We start from the raw sequence: 25,872 nt of genomic DNA on the forward strand, positions 1-25,872 counted from the left end.
GGGTAAGCTCTATCCTTATCTTTTCCAAACAGCTTTTGGGTTGATACACTGAGTCAGTGACTGAGTGAAGGCAAACAGTGGCAAGATAGTTCTGTGAGTCTATTCTCTTCCCATCCCCAGAGTTTTAAACTGTTTTCATTTGAATTATATTGTGCCTAAAGTCTATTATTTATGCAATACAGGTTTCTCCTGCTGAAGTAGAAGCCATAATTTTGAAACACCCCGATGTACTATCAGTTGCAGTAGTGGGAGTGCCTGACCCCCAAATAACCTCTGCAGCGAAGGCATTTGTTGTTCTCAAACCTGAATCTGAAGTCACGGAAGGAGATATTAAATCACATGTGGCAGGTGTGCATCAATGGATTAAATAGAATAAATATCTTAATTTTTATTTCATTGAGACTATACCATGATCCTAAAAAATAGATAAACAGGGCTCTTTTCTGTGTGGAGGGGCCTGAGTCCCTTAGGCAGTCTCATATATGTATGTATACAGTGTGTCCCAAAAAGAATGACCCGATTTTAAATAAGATTATTTATTAGGAAGAAGGGCTTAACATCAACATATTGTATACTAAATTACTCACAAAGGACAAAAGTTTATAAAAAACCATCATAAATATTCAATATGTCCTCCATTGGCTGCGAGGACGACATCTAGCCGATAGCTGAATTCATCCCAAACTGAGTGTAAGGTGTCTTCTGTCACTGAAGCTACAGCAGCTGATATCCATGTTTTTTGTTCATCAATGTCACGAGGTAAGGGAGGAACGTAAACACGCTGTTTAACATTTCCCAAAAGGAAAAAATCGCATGGTGTTATGTCAGGGGATGTAGGAGGCCAAGAGTGTAAAGCCTGTTCTCGCGGCCCTGTACGTCATCTTCAGCGAGACTGGCTGCACCTTATTGTTAGACCAATGGTCTAAGGGTTGCACGCTCCACATCAGCACTCATAGTTACATTCAGCGTATTTTTCTAAAACTCTAAACAATGCCAATCACATCTGGCGCTGTTTCGCTTGCCTAGTGACATTTGTTTCAATATTATTACAAGTTAAAATCGGGTCACTCTTTTTGGGACACACTGTATATTTGCTCCATATTGTAAAATAAAGTATGCAGGTTTTAGGTGTAATCTGTGTGCATGTAATGAGTAAACTTTGTACAGTTATGCACAGTTTAAGTGCTTTATTTACCATTAGCAACTCCAAACTGTCCAAAAATTGATTTGGCTCCAATTCAAGAGTGTATTACCTTGGTGATGTGAGGCGATCGTGCCTGTCGAGCCACTTCAGGAATATTTGTGAAATTCATCAGCCCTTGCCCAGTGAGAAATGGGTGGTGGAATCCACGTGGAACCCATGTGGAATCCACGTTGAGTGGTGGATATTTGGTGGTGGTGGATATTGAGTGGTTGGACCCACGTGGAATCCACGTTGATTTCAAGTGGATTTGTGGTGATTAGCATTAAATGTTAAACAGAATTTCTAATTTGTGGTACTTAACTCTCTGGTGACATTGCGTCATTTATCATCCTGAAACCACGCTAGTTATGTGAAAATGTATCGCACATTCTATTTTTATATAATTCGTGGAAAGGCAGCCATGAGAGCACATGAAAAATCGTAGACACATATATAGAAGGTTTAGATATAGAGTGGTTGAGGTTTTAATGGTTTTAGGACAGCACCAACTGCTGTTTTAATTTTTCCACCAAATTTCCACGTGGATTCCACGTTGATTCCATGACCAAAAACACGTGGTATCTACGTTACATCTCCACGTGGGTTCCACGTGGATTCCACCACCCATTTCTCACTGGGTAAGGATTTCCTCTTCCTATATTTGGTGTGTACTTGTGGTGACAAGGCTTAGCAGTAACTTAATGATGGATTGATAGTATTCGGGGTGGCCAAGATCATTGCAATGTGAGGTTAACTCAGGAAATCCCATGATATTATGATTTAAATATGTACATCTATTGTTGCGAGCTGCAGTACTCTGTCCCTGATAGCTATCAGGGATAGAGTACCGCAGCTAGCCACATTAGGTGCCACTAGCTAGACCTTATGGTGTTTGATTGAGTAACAAACTTGGCCACCAGGGGTGCGAACGGGACACTGGACCGGAAGTGCTAGGAAGTCTCCCAGGAATGGCCATATTGTGTATTTGCAAGCGACGCTTGCGTACGGACGTGTATCTGTGGCACACACGGCAATAAACGTAGTTGTCATTATTTATATACCAGTAGTGGATACAGAAAACACTCAAGGGGGGGGACGCAAAAGATATTTTGAACTACCTATACTTTTATCGCAATGAAAAATAATCAAGTTACACGCAAAATTTAAGAAAGTTTTATTTTAACTGATTGTACACGTATACAAGACAATGCCATCTTATGACATAAAAAAGTTAAAATTGTGGTTCTGCAATGTTCAGCAATGAAGGCGGCCCCGCAAGGGGGGCTTGTGCCCCCTGCACCCTCATATATATCCGTCACTGATATATATAAATAATGATACATGTGAAGGAGTATCACTGCTTGCTGTGTCCATGCCCTCAGGCAAGATTCATTAAAGTATTTCAGACTGTGGTACTTCATTTTTCTCTGTTGTCCTCATTCAGGGGAGATCCCTGTACAGCGTACATTAGATCAGCTCAAGTCAGGCCGTGACCTCCTGATAAGGTTTATGAAAATTATAAATGGGAAAATGTACAAAACTTGAATATGAGGATGTTGTTTCATGAGATTTACTGCAGTATATCAGTGTTTTACACAAATTACAAAATAGTATTTTAAATAGTTTTTCAAATACCCTAATCTAAGGTATTTTGCATTTAAAATACGTATAGAGCGGTATTTTGTATTACAAATACCTCCTTATGTAAATAATTTGCCATGCCCTGGCTGGTTGGGACTTGAGAGTGGGAGAGGCCACAGCAAGCGTGTAAAAAATAAATTTCATTTTTTGGGAAGGGCTTGAAGCAGTGATGTCATGGTGCCGGAACATCCTTCCATCTTTGGTTAACAAGAGACATAATATGAAGTCAGTCAGCCTAAAGACATAATTATCAATCGTAATTAACAACTTTTATCAATTTTGTTTCCTCAAAATTTCTAATATATACATTAGTAAACAAAACAAAAAAAATTGTGATAAAATTTAAATAATAACCTGTAATAAAAAGTAATATGTATTTCAATTGTAAAAAAGTTAAGGAAAATACGTTCCGGCTAATTTTTCCATGACGTCACTGGCTTGAGAATAAATAAGAGTTTGTGAATAAAACTAAATTGTTCCAGTGTAGTACTTAATGTCTTAATAAAATAAGAAAACTTTTTTATATTACTTTGTGGCCAGCTCTTTATCTTGTACTGGCGATTATTTTTTCTCTTGAAAGCTTGGTGTTGCTATTTTCTTCCCAATTTATCAAATCAAAATCAGCAAAAAAATTAGCAAATCTCCCTGCTGGCTATACCATGCATCCCAAACTATCCACTCTTTTTCCTCTCATGCTCTAAGGCCTCCTACCCTAGAGTATAGAGCATTTCAGGGTACTCTCTCCTTTATTATATTTCCCTGTGGCATGTATCCAGCCACTTCACCTAGAGCTTTCTCTGTTTCTTCTCTGACTTATATTACATTTACATATATAATATTACATTCTGATTGTCATACCTTATACATTAGTTTTTTTTTTGACGTTGTATCTGATGGGAAAGAATTTTCCGTTGACAATCTTTTTATTTTTATTTCTTTCTTTTTTGAGGACAGAAAGAGCTGAAGTGCACAAGCATCTTCATGGTGGAGTGAAGTTTGTAGACAGCTTGCCAGTCACTGCTGGTGGGAAACTGGACAGAACTGCTCTGCTAAAACAAGCCATTGCAGATTCATAATTTTGAAGGCGGAAGAGATTTTCTGAATTAATATTTAGTTTACTAGTTAACTAATTAATTGTTAGTTAATTAATAGTTATTTAATTACTTATGTATTGAATTATTAACTTTTATTTGAACTTACTTGAATTTTTCATCCTGAATAATCCCTGTGCAATTGTACCATATTATTGAAAATAACAATAGGGTGGTTTCCTATTATTTTTTTATTGCCTAAATCGTAAAATACGTACTCCTGGAGTACGTATTTCACGCTTTTAGATTTTTAAATGACGATATCTATTTTTCGCGATTAAATGAAAAGTGAAAAATTTCAAGCGCGTGAAAACACGACGCTTAAGTATGAATGTCGGGAAGTCTCTCCGGGTGACGTATTTCTGGTTCCCGTTGCCGCCCTGCGAGGTGACCTTGAGGCGAGTTGAGCGCTGATACGACGTAGGCTGCTAGCGGGTAGCTGAGTACCCTGCTGGCTGGTAGCGCTTGGCTTAAATAAGGATTATTAATAACTTATCAAACGAGGAAAACTTTCCGACCGTAGCCAGTTTTAATAAGTGATTGTTAAGACATGTTTCCCTGAGCTCTGCGCCTCATGCATGCATTGGTAACCTCAGACGATGTATAACTCCTATCCTCTCGTGTAGAAACTAGGTCCCTGTGACGTCACGTGGAGTGGCATCGCATGGGCGCCAATCTGGCCCTTTTCAAATGAGGATAAAAATGGACCATTGCCATTCGTCTAACCCGGTATTTCTAAAACCAAATAATTTGTATATTATGAATACACTAATGGTGGGTAACGAATCGCAATCAATGCCTTTCATTTTCTTAGATGAAGGAAACCACCCTATTGAATAAGCACCCAAGTTGAATAAATTGTGAACTACCAAAGCATATTTTGCTATCACTAAAAAAATCCCGAAACCAGACTTGAAAAAGGATCCTCATTTTAGAAGAAACCCTGGACTTCCTCACTTATATTCAAACCTGCCATATAGGGAACCAATGTAAGCAACTACACCCGTGCACGGAAGGCAAAACTATTTCCCAACAATGAAGTTTCCATTGGAGTGGGAACCCTACACTCTAGGCACTCAAAATGTCCTTGAATCTCAGCAAAAGATGGGTATTTTAACCAGGGTTGGCAAGTGAAACGAAACGAAAGTCAAAACCAGTAAAATTTCAATAGATTCATTCCAGAAATGAAATGGATTGAAACCCTGGGAGCTAAACTGAGGGTTGAAACGAAATTGTCAAAAGTTGAAACTACTTCGGGTGGAAACTTAACTAAAACTCAGGGACGAAACTAAACGTAGATAATATTTCGCACCGCAGGGATGACGTGCTTCACCTTCTAACAGCTTAGTTTCGACCCACACACCGAGTATGAAGTAATGAAGTTGAATGAAGTAGAGGTTTGTCCTACAACCTGTAGATGCATGGGGCAATCATATTTTTAACACTAACGGGAGAACGGTGAACACAAACTAGCCATTTGATTTTTTGGTTCAAGGTTTCAACCTCTCTACACGTATGTCAAACGTAATGGGTCGAAACTATTCCCTCTTATACCTCTCCATTCAACTTCTGAGATCGAAACATAAGCACGAGCTGTGGAGTTTCGATTAATTTAGTTTCGTTCGCGGGAGTAAAGTTTCTTCTCGGGTCGAAACTTAACTCCTTGGAGATTTTAATTTCGTTAAGTAACGAAACTAAAACTGGTCCTCTTATTTTCGTTACCCTCTGGGTCGAAAGGAAACGTTTTTGTTTCGTTTAACTTGCAAACCCTGATTTTAATATGCGCCATTTGGTAATTTGGGAGTCTCGTTGCAGCTACTATAGGTCACAAGCTCCCCAAGGCTCAAAAACTTCATCATAATGTGCCAATAGGCTTTTTACAAGCTTGAAACACAGTGTTTTTCTCCCTGGTAAATTAGACCCAAAGGAATCTGTTTTGCTTGAGGCTGAAGGATCTTGTTTTTCTTGATGAAAATTTTATTTCGGCAATGGATATTTTTATGAAAAAAAATAAATATTAGAAGGTTCATTAATACATATATTTTAAAATAGCACCCTATGCTTGGTGGTATATCAAGCATAGGGTGTTTTTTGTAAACATATTAGTGGTCCTTGGTGCATTTTTAAATATATATTAGTGAACCTTACAAAGTTTATCCTTTTATTCTTAAAAAGTAAAGCCTGAAGATAACAGTTAGATTTTTATTTTCTTTATTAAAAAGGTAGGTTCATATCAATGCAGAATGCATAGGAGAGCAAACAATGGGCGTCTAAGCAACTTCAAATCAACTTGTAGGTAAGTGCAGTGGCGTAACTATGATGAGGGGATGTATCCCCCCCCTCCCCCCCAAAGCATCTAAGAAATAAAAAAGTTCATTAAAAATATTGCCTAGTTTTGAAATATGAATAATAACTGCATCTATTTAAATTTTTAGTGCCAAAATGATGTAAAATGTATATTCAGGCATGTCATTTTTCAAAATTTTCACGTCCAAGGCTATCTCATCCCCCTCCAAAGCATATTCCTAGTTATGCCCCTGGGTAAGTGAATTACATTGAAATGGCAGCAATGCAAACATATTTCACCCTTCACAAACACATTACGAAGTAATTATGTACTTCATTTTTTACTCCTGTGAAAGTAGCTTCAAATTTAACCTTCAGTTTTACATTAAATATGCACTATTAAATATGTATGTGGCAAAATAATTTTTGCTGAAATTAACATCAATATAGTCATCTAGCTGGCCACAAGGCTTTGCTCAGGAAAGATAGTGCAGAGAAAAGAAGGAAATTTGGAATTCATGTTCACAAAGCAGTATTTTCAGGTGTGCTGAACAGCAAGCAATGGAAAAGAACGACTCCTATATGCTGCACACAGGATCAGCTTAAACTCAGCTGCACAATATTTTTCGCTATGTGTCCGTATCAGGGACGCCGACTTACAAAAAATATTGGGGGGGCCCAAACCGGAAATCTTTCCCTGGGAAATTTTAGAAGTAGTGAGTTTTAAGTTTTTTAAGCATTTTAGAAGAGTCGTATGATCAACATTAGAACACTGAGAACTCTAATCTCGATATCTGGACACTACGGGGAAAATCGACAAGCCTAACACTTTTTTCCTCACACCCATAACGAATTATTGAGGGGGCTCGGGCCCCCTCAAGCCCCATGGAGTCGGCGCCACTGGTCCGTATGTATATAGACCCAAAACTTCTTGTGAACTCATACCCCATCAAAATGGGTCGCACTAATTGTAAGTAAGAGGATTGATAGTAAGTGTAGTATCCTCTCAGTTATGTTTTCATTTTGATAGAGTAAAGAGGTGTGCCTACCCAGCAGGATGCACAACTACAGAAGTCGTATGGCATGACATGGCAGATGGTAATGAGAAAATGACTCAAAGAACGCGTCGGACGCAGCTGAAAGTGGAACTACAGTTTTGGAAAATTGAGAAGCACGCATGTTCTAATTTTTGTCGCAATCATTGCATCAGCAAAGAAACGTATGAAGCGAAAAAGACTAATAGAGAAACTCTTTCATTTATATAATATATAATATATTTGAAAATGAGTGGATCGAAGACTGCTATAATACACCCATACATCATAGGCAATATAACCAATTACAAGAGAACATCCTAATATATTTTACGACTCTAAGAGTTGGCTTCGAAGATGAGGTCTTTAGAGCGTATTTAGGGCACGAGGTTTAAAAATCGGTGAGATTTGAGGCTTGTATCTCCACGATGTGAACAACGCATCCCTGTATGTTGCACTGCTTGCCTTCAGCAGAAATTATTGGCGGGGGACTACCCACCCTACTCCACTATGTTGTGTTCACAATTAGCTACTTGGTATACATCAAAAGGAGGCAATAGGTGAGCGGTGCATTGCGAGAAGCTCGCCGTTAAAGTCGAGAATTAACAAACCCCAAAGCTGCAGAAGGCGAACCAAAAACAAAACATATTCTAATTATACCATATACGTAATTACCTCCTGACATAACATACGACACTCATAGCCGGCTTTGAAAATGTTCTTTTTAGAGCAAAACTGACGTTCCGGCGGCAAAAATTCGCGAGATTTTAGCGTCAATCTGCACGGGGAGAATAACATACAAGAAGGTATCCATGTAAGTTGCCCTACTTGACTTGAGCTGTTGCTGCTCGTGGACGACTACTCAACCTGCCCCCACAATGCTTTGCTTACGATTGGCTGGTGCGCTCTGCGAAATGGGGATAAATGGGGGAGGGGGGGGTGAATTACGACTACGAAGCCGCTGTTGGAGGGGCGATAACCCAGCCGTTCAATCGGTAGTCAACAAACTCATGAGATGCAGAGGGCGAGGAAAAACGTAAACAAATTCTAATGACACCATTTACGAGCATACCTCCTGACATAGCATACGACGCTAATAGTCGGCTTCGAAAATGCTTCTTTTTTAGAGCAAAATTTGCATTCCGGCGGCAAAAATTCGGGAGATTTTAGCATCAATATCCAAGGGGAGAATAACATACTAGAAGGTATCCATGTAAGTTGCCCTACTTGAATTGAGCTGTTGCTGTTCGTGGACGACTAGGTACTCAACCTGCCCCACATTGCTTTGCTTACCATTGGCTGGTGCGTTGCTCTGCGAAATGGGGATAAAGGGAGGGGGTGAATTACGACTATTCAGCCGTTCCGGTAGGGGTGATAACCCAGCTCTTCTATCGGCCGTCAACTGCCTTGAAAAGTGTGGTATGCAAGGAAAAACGTAAACAAATTCTAATTGTACCGTTAACGAGCATACCTCCTGATATACCATAAGACACTAATAGCTGCCGGCTTTGGAAAAACTCTTTTTAGAGCATAGCTGATTTCCCAGCGGCAAAAATAGGCTAGATTTGAGACTTGTTTCCCTACATCAAGAATTAAATACAGTTAGTATGGAACCTATGTTGCTTTGTATCTACGTGTTTCCTTGTTCTTAGGGAGATCTCGAAGTCAGTCAGGAACAAAACCAGCCAGCCTTTCAGCATCGTCTGCCAGATGAAAATGCTCACATGGTGATTTGTTGAGGGTCTTACCATGATTTTTGAGAGAAAGCTGATTATTCAGTGGTCTACTTATCAGGAATCTGTAGTTTTGATAAATTCGCAATTACATAGCAGCCATTGGTCTCCATCAGTGCCTGGTTTGCAATTTTTAAACCCAAAAAATACCTCCCCTTACATCAAGGATAATCAAAAAGTGGACATTGATTAGGCTAAGCAGGCTTTGGATGTTTTCCCCAATAAGGAATTTGTGCAGGCATGGCGTATTAACATTGGTTTGGCCCCATTGTAGAATGAATCCTTGGCTATTGTGCTTATCTGGACAATACAGGTCACTGAATGTCCCACAATAACCTGTAACAAATTAATGGAATTTTATTTAAAAACAACCATTTTTCCTTAAAACAATTTATGATGAAATTTATGTTAAAGAGATGAAAAAAACAACTTAAGGTGAAAAGTTAATAATCATGGTCACCATGGTAAGAGTACATAATTGAAAAGTAGTTCACATACATGAGTGGAAAGATGATTAGTAAGGCACATTTTAAGACATCATTAACATTGTTAAACAAAGCTGCTATGCTTGGAATCTATGTGTGTGGAGAAACTATGTCACCAGAATTGCTTAAAAATATTCTACAGACACTGTCACATAATCCTGATAAAGAGGGTGCCCCAACTTAAGAAATTCCATCGATGGAAGTTAGGGGTGCAGCTAAGAATTAAGGCTAGGGGAGGTTTTAGGCACAACTAGTACATGTGGGTGTGGGGGTATTGCATACCCACCAGGGTAAGCAGCAGTTTCGGGGGTCCTCCTCCAAAAGAATTTTAGGAATAATGGTTCAAAATGGCGAGCTTTGTAGCTTTCTGAGGAATATTTGATTAATCCTAACACTATTATATAAGTAATACTGATCCAAATAAGTAAAATGGATTGAATTTTAAAAAATTTCTGAGCTCTAGGGGGGGGGTTTCATCCCCCAAAACACCCCCTCGCTGCGCTGCTGATGGAAGTTATACAAATGAGTAGATGTTATTCTTGAAATTTAAGAGACATGCAAATAATAGCCAAAGGTTGACCAGTGTTATAAGCACAAGCACAAGCTATTCTTGGGAATTTCGAATATGATGGCTTCAGACATTTCCCAATCCAAGCTTTGAACTCTATGAAGCTTGATGAAGACTATTAATAAGGAAAAACTGAAGAACAGCCACTGGTTAATCATTATGGAGTCATCTGCTGGTATATGTATTCCACTCTGGCAAAATTGTTGGCTTGACACTTGGATTCATACCAAAGAACTCAAAATTCTCACTGAGTACTATAACAACTCCTATAATTACCCCACACAAATTTCAGGTTATGATGGCTGGTTATGAGGGTCAGCTCCATCACCGAAAAATTTTCTGTTATATGATTTTTCTGTTATTTCTGATTTCCTCTTATTGGCCATATTGAATGTTCTCTCATAGTTCTGGTTAATGGCTAGAGTGACAGATTAATAAACAGACTGTTAACAATATTAAAATAAAAAATAACATGAATTCAACATTAAAAACCTGTGTGCCCTTGTGCTGCCCCCACCTGGGACCAAAACGTGGAGTAAAATTCAGTTCAGGCGATATATATTCTACAAATTGTCATACATATCCATTAATACTCAGCACTTGTTTGTACAAAATGGTTACCTTGGAAAAGCTGCTTTGCCATGCAAAAGATAAGATCCATCCCCTTCAAAAGTCAGGCGTTTATAAAATAAAATGCAAGGATAGCAGAAAAGTGTACATTGGTCAGATTGTCCTGGAACTTTACTACCTGAATGAAGGAGCACAGAAAATGCTGGGAAAAAGGAGATATCACATCTCTCATGGTGAAACATCTCTTGAAGAGAAATATTCTTGTAATTTTGACCGAGAGATCACACACTGAAGAGAGGAAAGGCTGAAGACCAGACATGCTTGAAAATTGTGCCTTAATGTACCAATAAAAATTCATGGGCCACTCCCTACTACTTGCCATCCCCTTCCCCAAGTATTGTTCAATGTATACATTAATGATCTCTGCTCCTGCATTAGCAGTAAAATACGTTTATTTGCTGACGACGCTGTATTCTATTGCGAAATTACTGATCACTCTGACTATGAAATTCTATCATCAGCTTAAACAATGTTCATTTGTATAGCCAAGAGTGGGACTCGAACTTAATCTGAGCAAATGCATATCGGTACATTTCTTGCGGAATTCGTCCAACTATAACCATGTTTATGCTGTGGATGATATTAACGTAAAGGCAACAGACAAAGTGAAGTACCTGGGAGTTACGATAACCTCAAACCTCTCATGGGGGACACATGTAAGAAATATTTGCGGCATAGCCCTGAAGAAATTAGGATTCGTCAAGCGTATCGTGGGAAGATTTTTGGATGAGAAAGTAAAACAAAGGTGCTCTTTCGCACTCGTCCGACCACACCTTGAATATGCAGTGAGCGTATGGGATCCGGTGCAGAAAAACTTAATCCGTGAACTGAATAAAATACAAAGGAAGGCTGCACGTTTCGTCAAAAACTGCTATGGGCGTACAGACCACGTTACCCATATGTTAAACGAGCTAGGCTGGGTGCCACTGGAGACTTGGAGGCTGCATGCTAGGCTTATATTGCTTAAACAATTGAGAATGGATATCTTTAAGAGTGGCACAGAGAGCATAATATTAGAGCCAAACTATATTTCCAGGTCTGATAGAAGCGATGAATTAAGAGAGATGTTTTCCCGAACGGATAGATATGGGAATTTGTTTTTCCCCCGAACCATATAAAGGACTTTAATAAATGCTAGTCCCACCTTCTTAGAGCACTTCATTTTTTATGCGTAGACGGCTGGTGTCCTAACACCCCCTGCCACATGCCTTTTTGGCGGCTTGCGGGATATTATGTAGATGTAGTCGTAGAAGTGCACTACCCAATGACACATCTTCCCACTTCCTCAGCCTCCCCCGTCCACTCATCCGAACTGTATATAGCTTCCGATTTCAAGAATTTCACATTGTACTTGAAAATGACCTGACATTTGAAACGCATCATACATTATTGAATAAATTTCTGGAAATATGACCATTTTTGTTTTTGATTAAATATTGATTGCTATCAGACTGGACTATTCTAGGAAGAAATTATCGCAACTAAAGGAATGAGAAAAACTATTGAGGTCTAGGAAATTTTTGGGGACTACAGGCAACCACCAACTTTGCCAAGCTGGCACATCAAAAATTATTTTCAAATCTGAAACAAGATACCATGAGATGGGAAACAATCAGGAACTAAGAGAGACGACAATACTAGTTTGTTCTTTTACCCACAAGCTCCAGGTCAGGAACTTATTAATTTCTTATATTTTCCAGGAACTTCAGTTCCAGACTGTACCTGATTCATTCCAAATCAAATTTTAATGAAAACTTGTATGAAATTTTGAATAGGCTGGTTACCGGTATTGAGTGTTTGTGGTTATGACAATGCAGCTGTTCATGAAGGGGAGTGAGAATAACTGCATATTGTTTTGATGTGCGTGTTGTGTATGCAATAACAGAGGGAAGGTGAGACAAACAAGAGGGAAAGGAACAAGAAGGTAAATGGAATGTATAATGCTTACCGATAGGGTGCAGAAGGCCTTAGAGAGAATACGACACAAATGCTTACAATTAGTAAGGGAGGAAGGCAACAGGATTTATGGGTATAACGAACAATTGCTGTGCTTCAGCCAAACTAAAAAAAATATAGCATGTGGAATTGGAGACTAGAGTGTGTGAAGAGTAATATGATGACTTTTCCATTTTATTCTATTTTAATCAACAATTCGATTAAATGATAAAAATGACATAAAAAATTACGTGTCTCCCTTTTGAAGCTCAAAATAGTCCTCAAATTTTAATTATTTTATACTTCCCACATGACATCATTTGAATGCTGGCCCTCTACTTTCGTCACTAAATTGCTCACCTTTCAAAAACCCATATTTTTTTCAATGACCCTAGCAGCGCTGCTGCATGTTCAGGTGTATTAATTCTTAAAGATAATTCAAGAATTATATAGATTCTCAGAGATAATTTTTAAAAATACACCAGAAAAAGTTTATGAAAATTAATAAAAAAGTGTTTGGTTAATGGCAACATAGAAACCTAGAAAAATTATGAACAAACCTGACGTGGTAAATAAAACGCATACATTTGAAATGTACTACAGATTTTGAAGGAATGATATAGAAGTGAACAAATAAGATTCGGATCACAACGAACGAGATAGGTGATTCAAAATTTCCCGGGAGCGCGGCGGCTGATTGTGACAATTGACAAAAGATATCCGTCAATAATAATTCTTCACAGGCGGAATCGGTGAAAGTTATTGTAATTGATCCTTAAACTTACAGTAAATAATCAATTTTTACTGTATTTGGTGCAATATTGCCCTTCGGTGAACCAGCAAGAGAAAATGTAAGTACTCATGCGCGATTGGCATTTAAAATAACATAATAATGAACATCGCTGACCTATGGTGTAGTAACAATTTATGAACATGCCGTGCTAATGTCTATTCATGGCATTTGTCCTATCGCCCAACCCCTATATCCTTATTAGTCCCACGCGCATTTCTCACATGCGTATTCTTATATAGGATTAATTCATTATATTCCAGTAGTAACTCCCGCTGTTATTCCTCACCTCCTGATTCACTATGCATCCAGATTTATCGCCTCATTTACATACCGAGGAGTGCAATTTATTGATTAATGAGCTGAAGGCTTGCCATGAAGAGGTGATTTATTTTTATTTAAATGTGTCTATCTTCCCGTGTGCTTTTATCCCTGCTGTTGGTCGTTGTCATCAACCATATCGTTTAGCCCCATGTTAAGGATCGAGCTAGAGATGTTTATTTCTTTTGCTATTATTTGGAACAAATGTTTGATGCTCTTGCTTGTTTTCTTTTTAACAATTACTGGTAATTCTGATCTAGCATGTGATTTTTAATTTTATGATGAATATGCAATTTTCGTGAACTTAGGTTGAGGCGAGTCTCATTGTCAGTGAACCTATGACCCTCGCATCGCTCTTGTTTTTTTGCTGTGGTTCCACTTGATGTGCGATCGTGCCTTTTCATTTAAATCATTAGAAGACGATGTTGACCCTATTTCAGTGGCGTAGCGAGGGGGGGTCCAGGGAGTTCGAACCCCCCCGAAATGTAAAAAAACAATACTTTGTCTCATAAAAGAAAACAAAATATTGGAAAATCATGAGTACGCACAAGGGCGTACCCAGGATCAAAACTAGGGGGAGGGGGCAAGCCATGGTTGTTTTAGTTATAGGTAAGATTTAAGTATGGAAAAGCTGAATGAAACCAGCATTTCAAGGAAACTGTAACAGATCTTTATTAGTTTTTAAAATTATTTGCTTGAAAAAATATTATTTTCCTTAAAGAAATCTGCGATTTTTTCTTCTAGGGGCAGCTGCCCCCTACTACCCCTCACTGGGCACGCCCTTGAATGTGCAAATGATTCTGTGAAAAATGAAGTTTTTTGAACAATGAAAAGTGTTGAAATTAGTTTGAAACCCTTTACTTAGTACCGCTTTTGAAAAATTTCCACCCTGGTTTTTGACCCCCCCCCCGGAACAAAATTCCTGGCTACGCCACTGCCCCATTCCATCCATTGCAAATGATATGCCTCACCCCATCAGAAATGATTGCTTATCGTTTTAAATATTTGATTTCATATGCACTGAATGACTAAGAATTCATTCTCTTCTCTACTAGAATAAATTCCGGAAGTTCCTAGGTGTTTGTAATGATCTTGACAAGAAATTAACGGACTGCTTGCGGAAAGAGGTAAGTTATGTGAGAATAAGTGCCTGATCACACTGTAGTAATCTTTTAAAATGCTGATCGCATTGTTTATCTCTCCTTTCAGAGGCAAGCCAACCGGCAGGCTAACTACGAAAAGTCCAAGAGGCGACAACAACTTCTAAAGGAAACACTGGAGAAAGAAAAGCTAGAATAGATTCATTTAATTCATAATGGAGGCAGGTGTGCTAGGAACCAGACAGACAGAGTATATTGCTCCTCCTATCGAAAAGAGTGGAGAGAAGCATGAAGAATATTCTACTGTCACAGAGAGGTATTACACGCCTCGATTTGCTGTCAATGTAGTCGAGAAAGAAGATGACTTTTGTGTTCTTTTCCACTCCAACAAAATATGTGTAATTACTCTGGCACCATCCCATCCAATATTGAGGCTTAAAAAGGAAGTAGTGGATATCAGTTTCCAAGTTTCAACTAAGGTGGATAGGTCCCAGAACAAGGTCTCGGGGAAAGGAAAGAAGGGAGCGCAAATACTCCATCCAAATTCTGCTCTGTGCATAGTGAAGTGCTCAGATAACTCCAAGTATACTTTGTACAGTTGTGTGCAAGGTAAATTAGTTGAAGTAAATGAGAATTTAATGGAAAAGCCGTCTCTCTTAGTAAGTAAACCTTCATCTAGTGGTTATATAGCTATCATTTTACCGAATTTACTCAAGAGTAAACAGCAAAAGGATGAACTTCTAACACCAGAAAAGTATGAGGAATACCTCTTAACCCATAATTCTGCATGTGAAAGCAAAGAATAAATTATTTTGTAAATTTTACAGCATTTTATTTACATACATCATCAATCTCTTCATAGAAGATAAAAGTCATTTAATAAACACCAATTGCACCTCAACAGTGAAAAATAATTCTACAAAACTTTAATACTCTAAGACAAAGCTTTTATATGACCTTTCGCCATGTCTTCAATGGTCTTGGACCGTGAAAGTTGAGTTTTTTCTTTTTCTTTGGTTTCATCCTTCAGAAGTGTACCTAGAACTATTCCAAGGAAGAGTATCAAGCCGACTCGTTGGTTGGAAATGAATTTTTTTGAACAATCTGCTGGATTGTTGATATCCAATGTCAGCAGCTGCAAAACAATATATCACAGCTTTCATCACCAATTGAATAAAGGATAAATTAGATTACATAATACCTAAGTCTTTATTACATTTCTTAAAGTTAAAGATTGTAAATTGTAGAATTTTCATCCACTTTATTATACATAGTTGCAGCAAACTTTGAGCAACTTTTAAGGTAAGATTATGCTGTAAGAAAATAAATTTAAACAGGATATGGATTCCATTATCCTTGCTACTGGATCAATTATCACATGAATATCATAGGCATCATCATTCATTGGGGGCTACATAATCTCTATGACAATAGTTAATTCACTTGATGACTGCATCATCACAACAAACGATTTGATGACTTTGCTATTTATATAACTGACCTAACGAGAATATGGTTAGAGGAACAAAAATGCTAAGGTGCAGCAGCTAACTTGATTCAAGGGATCAAAATGTTTTTCCTTCTCAATTGCATGAGGTTAATCAACAAACAAGGGCATTATTTGCTAGCAATAATAGTTCTATGCAAGTTGATGTTTCAACATAGGATGGGCTGACATCAAAAGGGACCGGGGTATTCGCAGATATTAATCAGTGGCATCAGATAATAGTCAGTGGCATAACTATAAATATGCTTTGGGGGCTGGGAGGAATGGGATGGCAAACCCCTTCCAAGGCAACAGGGGGTCCGGGAAAATTTTTGAAATTGAATGAAATGCCTGGATATTCATTTTACATCATTTTGGCACTAAAAATTTTACTTTAAGCAAATGCAGTTATTAAATTTCAAAACTAGACAATAGTTTTTAATGACTTTTTTATGAGGCCTTGGTGGGGATCTATCCCTTCATCCTCCCCCGATAGTTATGCCACTGTATTCAGTACAGACCACATCCTCTAAAACGGTGACTTAAAAGTGGGGACAGATTACCAGTTGGGTTTTTAACTTACTGTGCATGCACAGTTTAGGCTTCTAAGCATACATCATTGCTATTAAAGACAGTCATATTTGAGAGAAAGATCTTCAGGCAACAAGGACAAGTAATTCTGTTTATAATTATTATATCTGGTAAATCTGAGTTCTGCTGTTCAAAGAATTACCTGCTTTGCAAGATGACTTCCAACTATGGCTACAGCAATGTAGTATGGCAACGTTTGATTACACTGCATTCCAGCAGTGACAAGACCTGCTATCATTGTTGTTCCAAAACCACTCAACCAATACTTGGTATTTTCCCCAAATTTGATTGCCGTTGACTTAATTCCTAGCAGAATATCATCAGCTTTGTCCTGAAAGTAATCAAAACACCTCATCAAACATTACTAAAAATCATATCAATGATAAATATGTAATCCATTAGCTCATTCATCAAACATTGGATAAAATTAGCTACAATGGGTGCTTTGCTCATAGAAGGAAATTAAAGTACAGATGAGTGGCTGCTTCCACTTTTTAGTAGGATCTGATTTTTCATTCCTGGCATTGATTCTCGATTATTGATTATTCTCTTTTAATTGCTTAGTGTTTAAAAGCTACTGTGAAAGTATGGAAAATAATGTGATGGCTAAGTATGAATGCTGGGAAAAGTCCCGTGTGACGTCGTTCTGGTTCCCGCTGCCGCCCTGTGAGGTGACCTTGAGGCGAGGCTCTGAGCGCTGATACGACTCAGGATGCTAGCAGGTAGCAGAGTACCATGCTAGTTGGTAGCACTTGGCTTAAATAAGGATTATTAATACCTTATCAAACGAGGAAATCTTTTCGACCTTAGCCAGTTTTAATAGGTGATTATTAAGACATGTTTCCCTGAGCTCTGTGCCTCATGCATGCATTGGTAACCTCAAACGATGTACAACTCCTATCTTCTCCTATAGAAACTAGGTCCCTGTGACGTCACATGGAGTGGCATCGCATGGGTGCCAATCTGGCCTTTTTCAAATGAGGATAAAATTGACCATTGCCATTCGTCTAAACCGGTATTTCTAAAACCAAATAATTTGTATATTATGAATACACTAATGGTGGGTAACAAATCGCAATCAATGCCTTTCGTTTTCTTTGATGAAGGAAACTACCCTATTGGGTAAAGTCCGTGCCTATTCACCCTGACACTGATTTGATTACAACATTCCCAAATTCAAATTCCCTGACAAAATCTTAATTTACCCCGACTCTTTCATAACATTTTGAAGAGTGATAGTAAATGAAATACAATATTGTTAAATTATATTTAAATTTTTAAAAGCATTTCTTTACAATGAATCTGTAGAACAATAGTAACTTGTAAACTTGATTTCATTCAAATGAAGGAGAAAATATGGCATTTCAAATTTAAGTTGACCCATCGAACAAAAAATATTAACAATGAAAACATAAAATAATAACTCTTAATTTACTTTTATAACTTAATTGCAGTCAAAAAAGGAATGTGTAGACCCCGAATTTCTGAAGGCAAATTTACCACATCTTTCCAGACGAAAGACCCAAGCCCTCAGCCAGCTCACGGTATGGCTGGTCTTTAGAGTTGCTCCTAATATCACAAATTTTCACTGGTGCCATGAACGAGACTTTTTCCAGATTGACTAAGATGCATGGTGTCCTAACTCCCTGACTACTTGACTATTCAGGTGGTTTGCACTGTAGTATATAGATGTAGAAGAATGAGGGAATAGATAGACAATAAAAGATTCAAGCATATAATATCCCTATTCATTTGTGTTATAGCTAGGGCTATGTGTTTCTAATTTTGATATTTTTTTATTGAAGAGCTTAGCCAAAGTGGGATGTGGTATAACATTGACTACGGTTTACGAATGTAACTATATATATTCAGCATGATAAATTTTTCCAATTGACTCTTTACTACATATGTATTTCAGTACCAATGAGGGAAAGCTCAAGAACCTTAGCAACAACTGTAATCATCCCAAAAGTGCATTCCCATGAAAAGAAAACCTTACACATTTGAATTGTTGACCACATATTTTTAATTCTATAATGCAATGAATGACTTACATTATGATACAAATTTTATCAATATAATCAATTGCATCACTTGGTACTTTGTGTACACCACCTCAAACAAGGTGTGTTGATTTAATTTACCTGTATTTTCTAACGATGATCATACCTGATGTGCATAAATTGTGTCATACACAATAGTCCAGCATATTCCTGAGATATAAAGGGGCAGGCACATTGCCCAATCACAAGATCCCTGAACTGCAGAGCACCCCAGCAAAGCTCCCCAGTTGAAGGTCATGCCCAAAATCAGCTGAGGCCAATGCGTCACCCTCTTCATGAGGGGATATATTACCACCAGACCTGGGTAAGAATTAGAAGTAGCCAAATGAAAATAGAAAGAAATGACTGAAAATAAATGCAGATACATCCTGGAAAATTACATGTAGTAGGGCTGTTGGGGAAGTAACCTGTTTTTTTTTTAATAAATAAAACACCAAAGTAGATTAAAAAATTTAATGCATACGTCTTAAAAGTACGAATTTCCTTTACTTTTCAACATAATTTCCATGAACATTTAGGCACTTATCATACCTATAAACTAACTTTGAAATTCCTGCTGCAAAAAAATCTCCCACATGTACCTTTAGCCATCCGCTGACCGTATCTTAGTGCACTTCATCATTCTCAAATCGCAGGGAGCCAAGTCATTTCTTTATATGAATTAGCCCATTCCAGAACAACTCCTTCACTCATAATATTTGAGCTATATCCAGCACAAAGTTCCCTATGAATTTCTGCTGTTGACTATTGTTCAGTTGTGAACAATCGAATAACAGCATGCACTTCACACTTGGCAGGATTTTCTATTGCAGCACACATTTTGACAAGCTACCAAAAAACAACTAGCGCTCAGACGACTTTCACTCTATCATGACTGTATGCCGACTGACCTGCCGTGCGTGCCGATGCAACAGTGGCAGCACTACCCCCTCCACTTTTAACACAGTGAGCAAAAGGAGGTTACTCTCCGAACAGCCCTCATACATTAACCCATTGCGGTCCAACGTCGAGGCTGGCTCGACAGGCCTGGTGCAAACATCACGTCTATCATCAAGTTGAGCTCAACATCCCAAGGTTATATGAGGGGATTATACAAGGGCAATGTTTCAAGAGATGTCACACATATATGATTATTAAATAATTAACTATTTAATTGAACCTATAGCATAATATTACAGTCTGGAATTGGAAGTTTACTTGGGTGGCAAAGGGTTAAAAAAGTTATGTTTTGTCAACGGGAAAAATTTACCATCGCATAATTTGGCAAAAAAAGTCCCATGAAATATGGATTCAAATCCTGCCTGGGAGTAGTTCAATACTCCCCAACATGATCATTATCATTGTCCTTCATTTCTGGTGATTACCATGTGATTGCTGAGGTGAAGACAACAGTTTCACTGGCACTACTGCTATCGTCTTTAGGTCGAAGATACAGAAACTGTTGTCTTCGCCCCAGTAGCCAACACCGTAGTAACTGGCAATGAAGAAATTCATCACACACTGCGGAAATCTCTGTCCTCATTATCATTGTCCATTAATACATTGTGTGCAATACGCATGAGTTGCATAGAGAAAATAAATTATTTACTTTCATACACTAAGACAGAAGTGCATGTATGTACTTACAAACATAAACCAATTTTAGTTTTGAAATCATTCAGTAAAATCACTTAGGCAGCCTTTAACCATAAACACACAGCATGATGACTCGACTCATGAAAATTCTGTTAAAAGATAGTCAAAAGAATACTATGTCAGAGTCCTTTACTACATACGCATTTGTTAGAGTTTTGACATGTATCTGCCAATAAACATCCAGTTAAGGATTTTTTTAATAAGGTAGTACATTATTCATTCAAGTTGAAAGAATGCCTATTTAACTAAAAGAGTGAAAAAAAAACAGCTTGCAAACATCAAAACTTGTGATACAGAGGAACCGTGAACCTATTAATTTAAAAAGCCTGAATATGTCCTATTGTAGTGATTAACTTTCCTAAGTAATTGGTGAATTTATATTAATTTATTTTAAGTAGTTAAAAATTCTCATACTCTGCATGAGAGAAATGTTTAATTTAACTGACACAGGGCAGAGGAAAACTTTTGAGGAATTACAATAAATTGAAGATGATATTAAATAATTGTAAACAAGAAAGATTTCCAAAAATATAATGGCAAAAATACTCTTCACATAAAAATAAAAAAAACAGAGTTATGCCAAAGGCCAAGGAATACTTAAATTATAATTTTACTGCTCACGACAGACCACGCTTAAAAATTAGTAATATATTGAGCAGTGAAAAACAATTCAATGTCCAATGCATTGAATTTTCTCTTTCACTACATCTCATTTGCTTTCAAGAACTCATAACATCAGTTATGTTCATTAACTTAGATCATAACATAAATGAGAATCTCTTACAGAAAATTCAGCAATATATTATGTCAGAAAATGTGCTATCTTGAAAAATGTGATTGTCTACCTAAATAATCATGCAATTATTATTGTGTGTGCTATGATTGTAAGGTGAAAACCAAATTGTGAAAGAACACAGAAATCTTAGATTCTGCTGGCATATTAAAATGCAAGTAATCACCCCAATTTATATTTACCTAAGGAACTGGCTCCAAGCATGACACTATACCAGTTGAGTTGCAACAGAATCAAAAGACCCAAACCAAGTTGACCAGCGAGGAAAACAAGAGCATCAGACTGCGAGAGAGCACCAATGACTAGAGGCCTATTTTTACTTCGGTGAACCTGAAATATTGAAGGAACAGAAATAGTGAGACCAGACAACATTAGATTTTAGCCATCTAAATTGAAAGTGGAAAAATCTTTAATGGACCTTCAACCACATAGTGATTACACATCAGTATCTTTAGTGCAGTAATAAAGACAGGTCTATCATGAGAACAGGTGACCTATCCAGAGAAAATTCATCCAAATTAAGCCAAAAATAATATGAAAACTCTCATCAGACATAAAATTATCACTTTTCATCTATTATACCATCAAATAACTTCTCAGGTCAGGCATAGACTTTTCAGACTAAAAGCAAACATCATAAAAAAGATGTAGCACCAATTGACAAAGATCTGGCAACAAAATTACTCATTAAAGGATAGTTCATAAACCCAGCAAAAATAGATGCATAGGCATGCAACTTTCTGCAATAGGATTACTAATAACGGCATTTAAATATTTCATGAGGGAGTAACGCAAGATTTGAGAAATCATTATGATTACGTACCAAATTATCATATTCAATATGAGTAGTACTGTTACCTCAGAGTTACAGAGAGATAATAAGCTTCTGTATCACAAAACATAGGGATCGCCAATTTGGTATGTTATTGATATAGTAGATAAGATCTCATCCATTCATAATAGTTTATCGCGACCTATTTGTGTAAACAATTCACTTGCAGCCACGAATGAAAGAGTACCCATTAGTGTGGGGAAACCTTTAAGGCGATTTATGAATAAAAACGGCAACGGCAAGAATTGCAAGGAAATTGAGAGATATGTAAATATATCCAAATATACATAAAATATTGACAAATCAAGATTCGACAAGATCGCCAACAAGAATCTAATCAAGTAGAAAGAACAAGATCACCTTTTCATCTATGTCCTTATCCCACATGTCATTTATGGTGCATCCAGCACCCCTCATGACTACAGCACCCGCACCAAACAATGCCAGCATGTAGAGATCAGGAAGAGAACCAGGCATCGCACTCATGGCGATGCTCCATCCACAAGGCCAAAACAACAACCATGTTCCTAAAAGTACGCAATTTGAAAGAGAAATCACCACCAATAGAAAATGAAACGGAAGAAACAGAGTCCTTATAATCAAATGCAATACCTATAGGCCTGTCCAGCCTCATCAGTTTCATGTACGGTTGCAATTGGTGAGGTGCACTGTTCACAACTTGCTCCGCTAATCCAACAAATTTGGGCTCCTTAGATTCGGTTTTAAAACCCACTTGTATATGGTTTGACGTGTCACAATACCGCAAGATACCACGCTTATACTGACGATCATTGTAGAATGAGGTAGTTCTTAACACAGTGCTATAAAACTTTGGACCATTAACATCTATACTTCCTTGGCAACTTTTCCTAAGTTTATTCCAGCTACTGCTACTAAAAAGGCGTTGGATGATAACTAATTTGTGCCTGGAACATAAATTACTCTGTTTCCAACATGATAAAAGGATTTTCATCCTCGGTTAAATGTTTGCACCGGAACCCTAATATTTCAGACTGCAAAAGAACCAGAAATACAGGCTTAACATTACTTAAAGGTGCAGCTGTTAACCGGCTTTATATTCAACACAAAATGCTAGCATCTTACCAAAATGCTGTGTTAACTCCCCGAGAAAAAGGGCATTTTTGTCCACAATACGCACCAAAATCATTTCATTTTCGCTGTTACTTTCATGCGGTCAAGGACAAATAACAGTCAAAATTCGCTACTCCCACGATCAATTTGATGACTTTTATCACTTCTTTGTTGTGATGATAGTGATTATATCCCTAGAGCTTCCATTATGTCAGCAACAGCTCACCACTGTATGTTGATCTTACTTCTGAATTAAAAGTACTAACTTTCAGGCATTATACGTCATAATATATTTATGTAAGCATCGCGATTAAAAAATATGACGAATCATTTACGACGTCGTTCAAGGCCCAATATAATTAATGTGTCTTTTCCTCCATAGATGACGCAACCAAACCTATTTCTTCCGTAGTAGTATTTGTTTTAACCAGTAGGTGACACGAAAAGCGTTTTCGTCGGTTTCTGGCGCCTTTTTGAAATCATTAGTTATTGGATATGTACATCCAGAGTCGTAGTTGTTTTGGAAAAATCTCCACATCACGCTTAAAATTAAATATTTGATAGTCAAATACAATATTTTCACCATATTATCAACTCAATTATTAGGATATGAATTCAAAAAAGTAAAGCTTTTTATTACTCGTAAGTAGTGATGGGCATTTTGCGAATGAGTCAGTTCAAATGTGCGACTCAGCAGATAGAGCTGTGGCGAGAGAAGTTAGCTCCATGCGCACACGACTCCCTTCCCGCACAATGTGCGATGAAATAGTGCGAGGCGAAGTCCAGACTCCCAGCGCTCACGACTCCCTCAGCGCACAATGTGCGGATTGGAGTCGTGTGCGGTGGAAGTCGGACTCCATGGGCACACGACTCCTTTCGCGCACACTGTGCGTGTTGGAGTCATTTTCTGAGTATAACTCTAATGAATCTCACATCACCCTTATTGTAATTCTCTCTCCTGCATGTTTCATGCATCGTGAAAGAAAAATGGTGGAAGATGCTTATGTAAAAGTTTTCGACAACGGCAAATTTAGGAAAATGATACGAGACAAAAATGAAGATTTGTTCTAACACAAACAACTAAGATTAATCGATGAAATTAATTATGAATTGTTAACATGATCCTGTAGTTTCGGAGAGAATATTTTGTTACTCAGAATTTTTAACATTGCCGTCATCTCTAAGAACAGGGGACGGAAAATATTTTCCGTGAAAGATATAACATCGGCAGAAGTGGTTCCTCAGTTTTTCACGGCGCGGTGCCGTGAACGGCGGCCGGCGAAAAGCTGTCCCGTCTGAAAGGGGCTTATCACCTGTGAAGGCCGTTTTAGACGGGGCACAGAATTGCGCAGGTTAGAGCTGCATTAATTTCTAAAATGGCGCGGAATTGCGCGAATGCATGAACGAAATTAGAACAGGGTCAATTTTGCCGTCTCGCATCCACGCATTCTCGCATGTGTTCTAGCAATTCACCGCTTTACACGACGCAATTTTGATTGCGCCTTCGCACGTACGTCAGATTACGCAATTCCGGGTACCGTGTAAAACGGCCTTTAAAACTTGTGACTATGCAATACGTGATTGATTTGAAAACAATTTTTCAAATTGTGATCTAGGAAATGTTGCATTTTAAATTTTAGCTCAGAAATCCCCCCCTCACCACCTTCCCCTCTTCCCCTTTCTTCCTCTCCCCTCTTCCCCCTCCCCTCAACCCAGAAGCGCTTTGCTGAGGCGCACTGTGCAAGCGGCTCTCTGGAGTGTGCTATGAGCGGAGGGAGAGAGCGGAGCTCCGTAAAAAGAGTCGTTTATGCCATCACTACTCGGAAGTAATTTGAACGAATGTAAATACGGGAGAGTTAAAAATCTAGAACAGGTCAAAAATCTTGCTTTACTAAATGTCTACGCGAGTACTATTGAACACTTTATTCTAAGCCAGTCATGACTTCGTTAACTCACTTAGTGATTGAACACGAAGGTCGGTTTGGATTGGTGAGGGTAGGGCAAACTCCGAACTAAGCCACAAGCCACTTCAAACTTCGAGGATTTCGTTATATATATATATATATATATTATCACATAATAGAGTAAAGTAAAATCTGATGCTTCAACCGAGTACATAATAATAGAACATATATATATATAATAGGCTTTTGAACATAATAGAGTAGTTTCCTTCATCAAAGAAAACGAAAGGCATTGATTGCGATTCGTTACCCACCATTAGTGTATTCATAATATATAAACTATTTGGTTTTAGAAATACCGGTTTAGACGAATGGCAAGGGTCAATTTTATCCTCATTACAAAAAGGCAAGATTGGCGCCAATGCGATGCCACTCCACGTGACGTCACAAGGACCTAGTTTCTATACGAGTAGATAGGAGTTTTACATCGTCTGAGGTTACCAATGCATGCATGAGGCACAGAGCTCAGGGAAACATGCCTTAATAATCACCTATTTAAACTGGGTAAGGTCGGAAGGTTTTCTTCGTTTGGTAAGGTATTAATAATCCTTATTTAAGCCAAGCGCTACCAGTTAGCATGATACTCTGCTACCTGCAAGCATCCTGCGTCGTATCAGCG

General features: G+C 38.0%; 3 protein-coding genes across 7 annotated transcripts in view; 2 read left to right on the top strand and 1 right to left on the bottom strand.

Annotated features, from left to right (window-relative positions):
• The window catches only part of LOC124162092 (4-coumarate--CoA ligase 1-like), a 45,535-nt gene extending 41,452 nt beyond the window's left edge, over positions 1–4,083 (top strand). For both annotated transcript variants that reach the window (XM_046538473.1, XM_046538474.1), the window contains 2 exons: positions 183–348; positions 3,779–4,083. In XM_046538473.1, coding sequence (XP_046394429.1) covers positions 183–348; positions 3,779–3,900 — 288 coding nt within the window. In that variant the 3' untranslated portion in view covers positions 3,901–4,083. The remainder of the gene's footprint in view (positions 1–182; positions 349–3,778) is intronic.
• Positions 4,084–13,289: 9,206 nt separating this feature from the next.
• On the top strand, positions 13,290–15,619 carry LOC124162080 (COX assembly mitochondrial protein 2 homolog). Of its 3 annotated transcripts, none has more exons than XM_046538444.1 (4): positions 13,293–13,437; positions 13,643–13,759; positions 14,753–14,824; positions 14,907–15,239. In XM_046538444.1, exons 2-4 carry the CDS (start codon positions 13,679–13,681, stop codon positions 14,994–14,996), a joined length of 243 nt encoding a protein of 80 aa, XP_046394400.1. In that variant the 5' UTR covers positions 13,293–13,437; positions 13,643–13,678; the 3' UTR covers positions 14,997–15,239. The 3 variants fall into 3 exon arrangements, with proteins under 3 accessions (XP_046394397.1, XP_046394400.1, XP_046394398.1); XM_046538442.1 differs by having other exon boundaries at positions 13,294–13,437; positions 13,640–13,759; XM_046538441.1 differs by lacking the exon at positions 13,643–13,759 and having other exon boundaries at positions 13,290–13,437; positions 14,907–15,619.
• On the bottom strand, positions 15,605–23,615 carry LOC124162079 (4-hydroxybenzoate polyprenyltransferase, mitochondrial). Of its 2 annotated transcripts, none has more exons than XM_046538440.1 (7): positions 23,302–23,615; positions 22,810–23,234; positions 22,558–22,724; positions 21,548–21,695; positions 19,044–19,237; positions 17,017–17,205; positions 15,605–15,932 (listed from the first exon to the last, which is right to left on the bottom strand). In XM_046538440.1, the coding sequence occupies exons 2-7, from the start codon at positions 23,168–23,170 to the stop codon at positions 15,732–15,734; spliced, it is 1,260 nt and encodes a 419-aa protein (XP_046394396.1). In that variant the 5' UTR covers positions 23,171–23,234; positions 23,302–23,615; the 3' UTR covers positions 15,605–15,731. The 2 variants fall into 2 exon arrangements, with proteins under 2 accessions (XP_046394396.1, XP_046394395.1); XM_046538439.1 differs by having other exon boundaries at positions 22,810–23,210; positions 23,302–23,613.
• Between the last annotated feature and the right edge of the window lie 2,257 nt (positions 23,616–25,872).

The sequence above is a fragment of the Ischnura elegans genome, chromosome 7, assembly GCF_921293095.1.
Source record: "Ischnura elegans chromosome 7, ioIscEleg1.1, whole genome shotgun sequence".
NCBI classification, from domain to species: Eukaryota; Metazoa; Arthropoda; class Insecta; order Odonata; family Coenagrionidae; genus Ischnura; species Ischnura elegans.

Coding starts and splice junctions, on each gene's coding strand:
- LOC124162080 (XM_046538441.1), top strand. CDS start 15,013: ATGGAGGCAGGTGTGCTAGGAACCAGACAGACAGAGTATATTGCTCCT.
- LOC124162079 (XM_046538440.1), bottom strand. CDS start 23,170: ATGAAAATCCTTTTATCATGTTGGAAACAGAGTAATTTATGTTCCAGG. Junction 22,725..22,809: donor GAGGCTGGACAGGCCTATAG/GTATTGCATTTG, acceptor GCGTACTTTTAG/GAACATGGTTGTTGTTTTGG. Junction 21,696..22,557: donor ATAAGGACATAGATGAAAAG/GTGATCTTGTTC, acceptor TCAATATTTCAG/GTTCACCGAAGTAAAAATAG.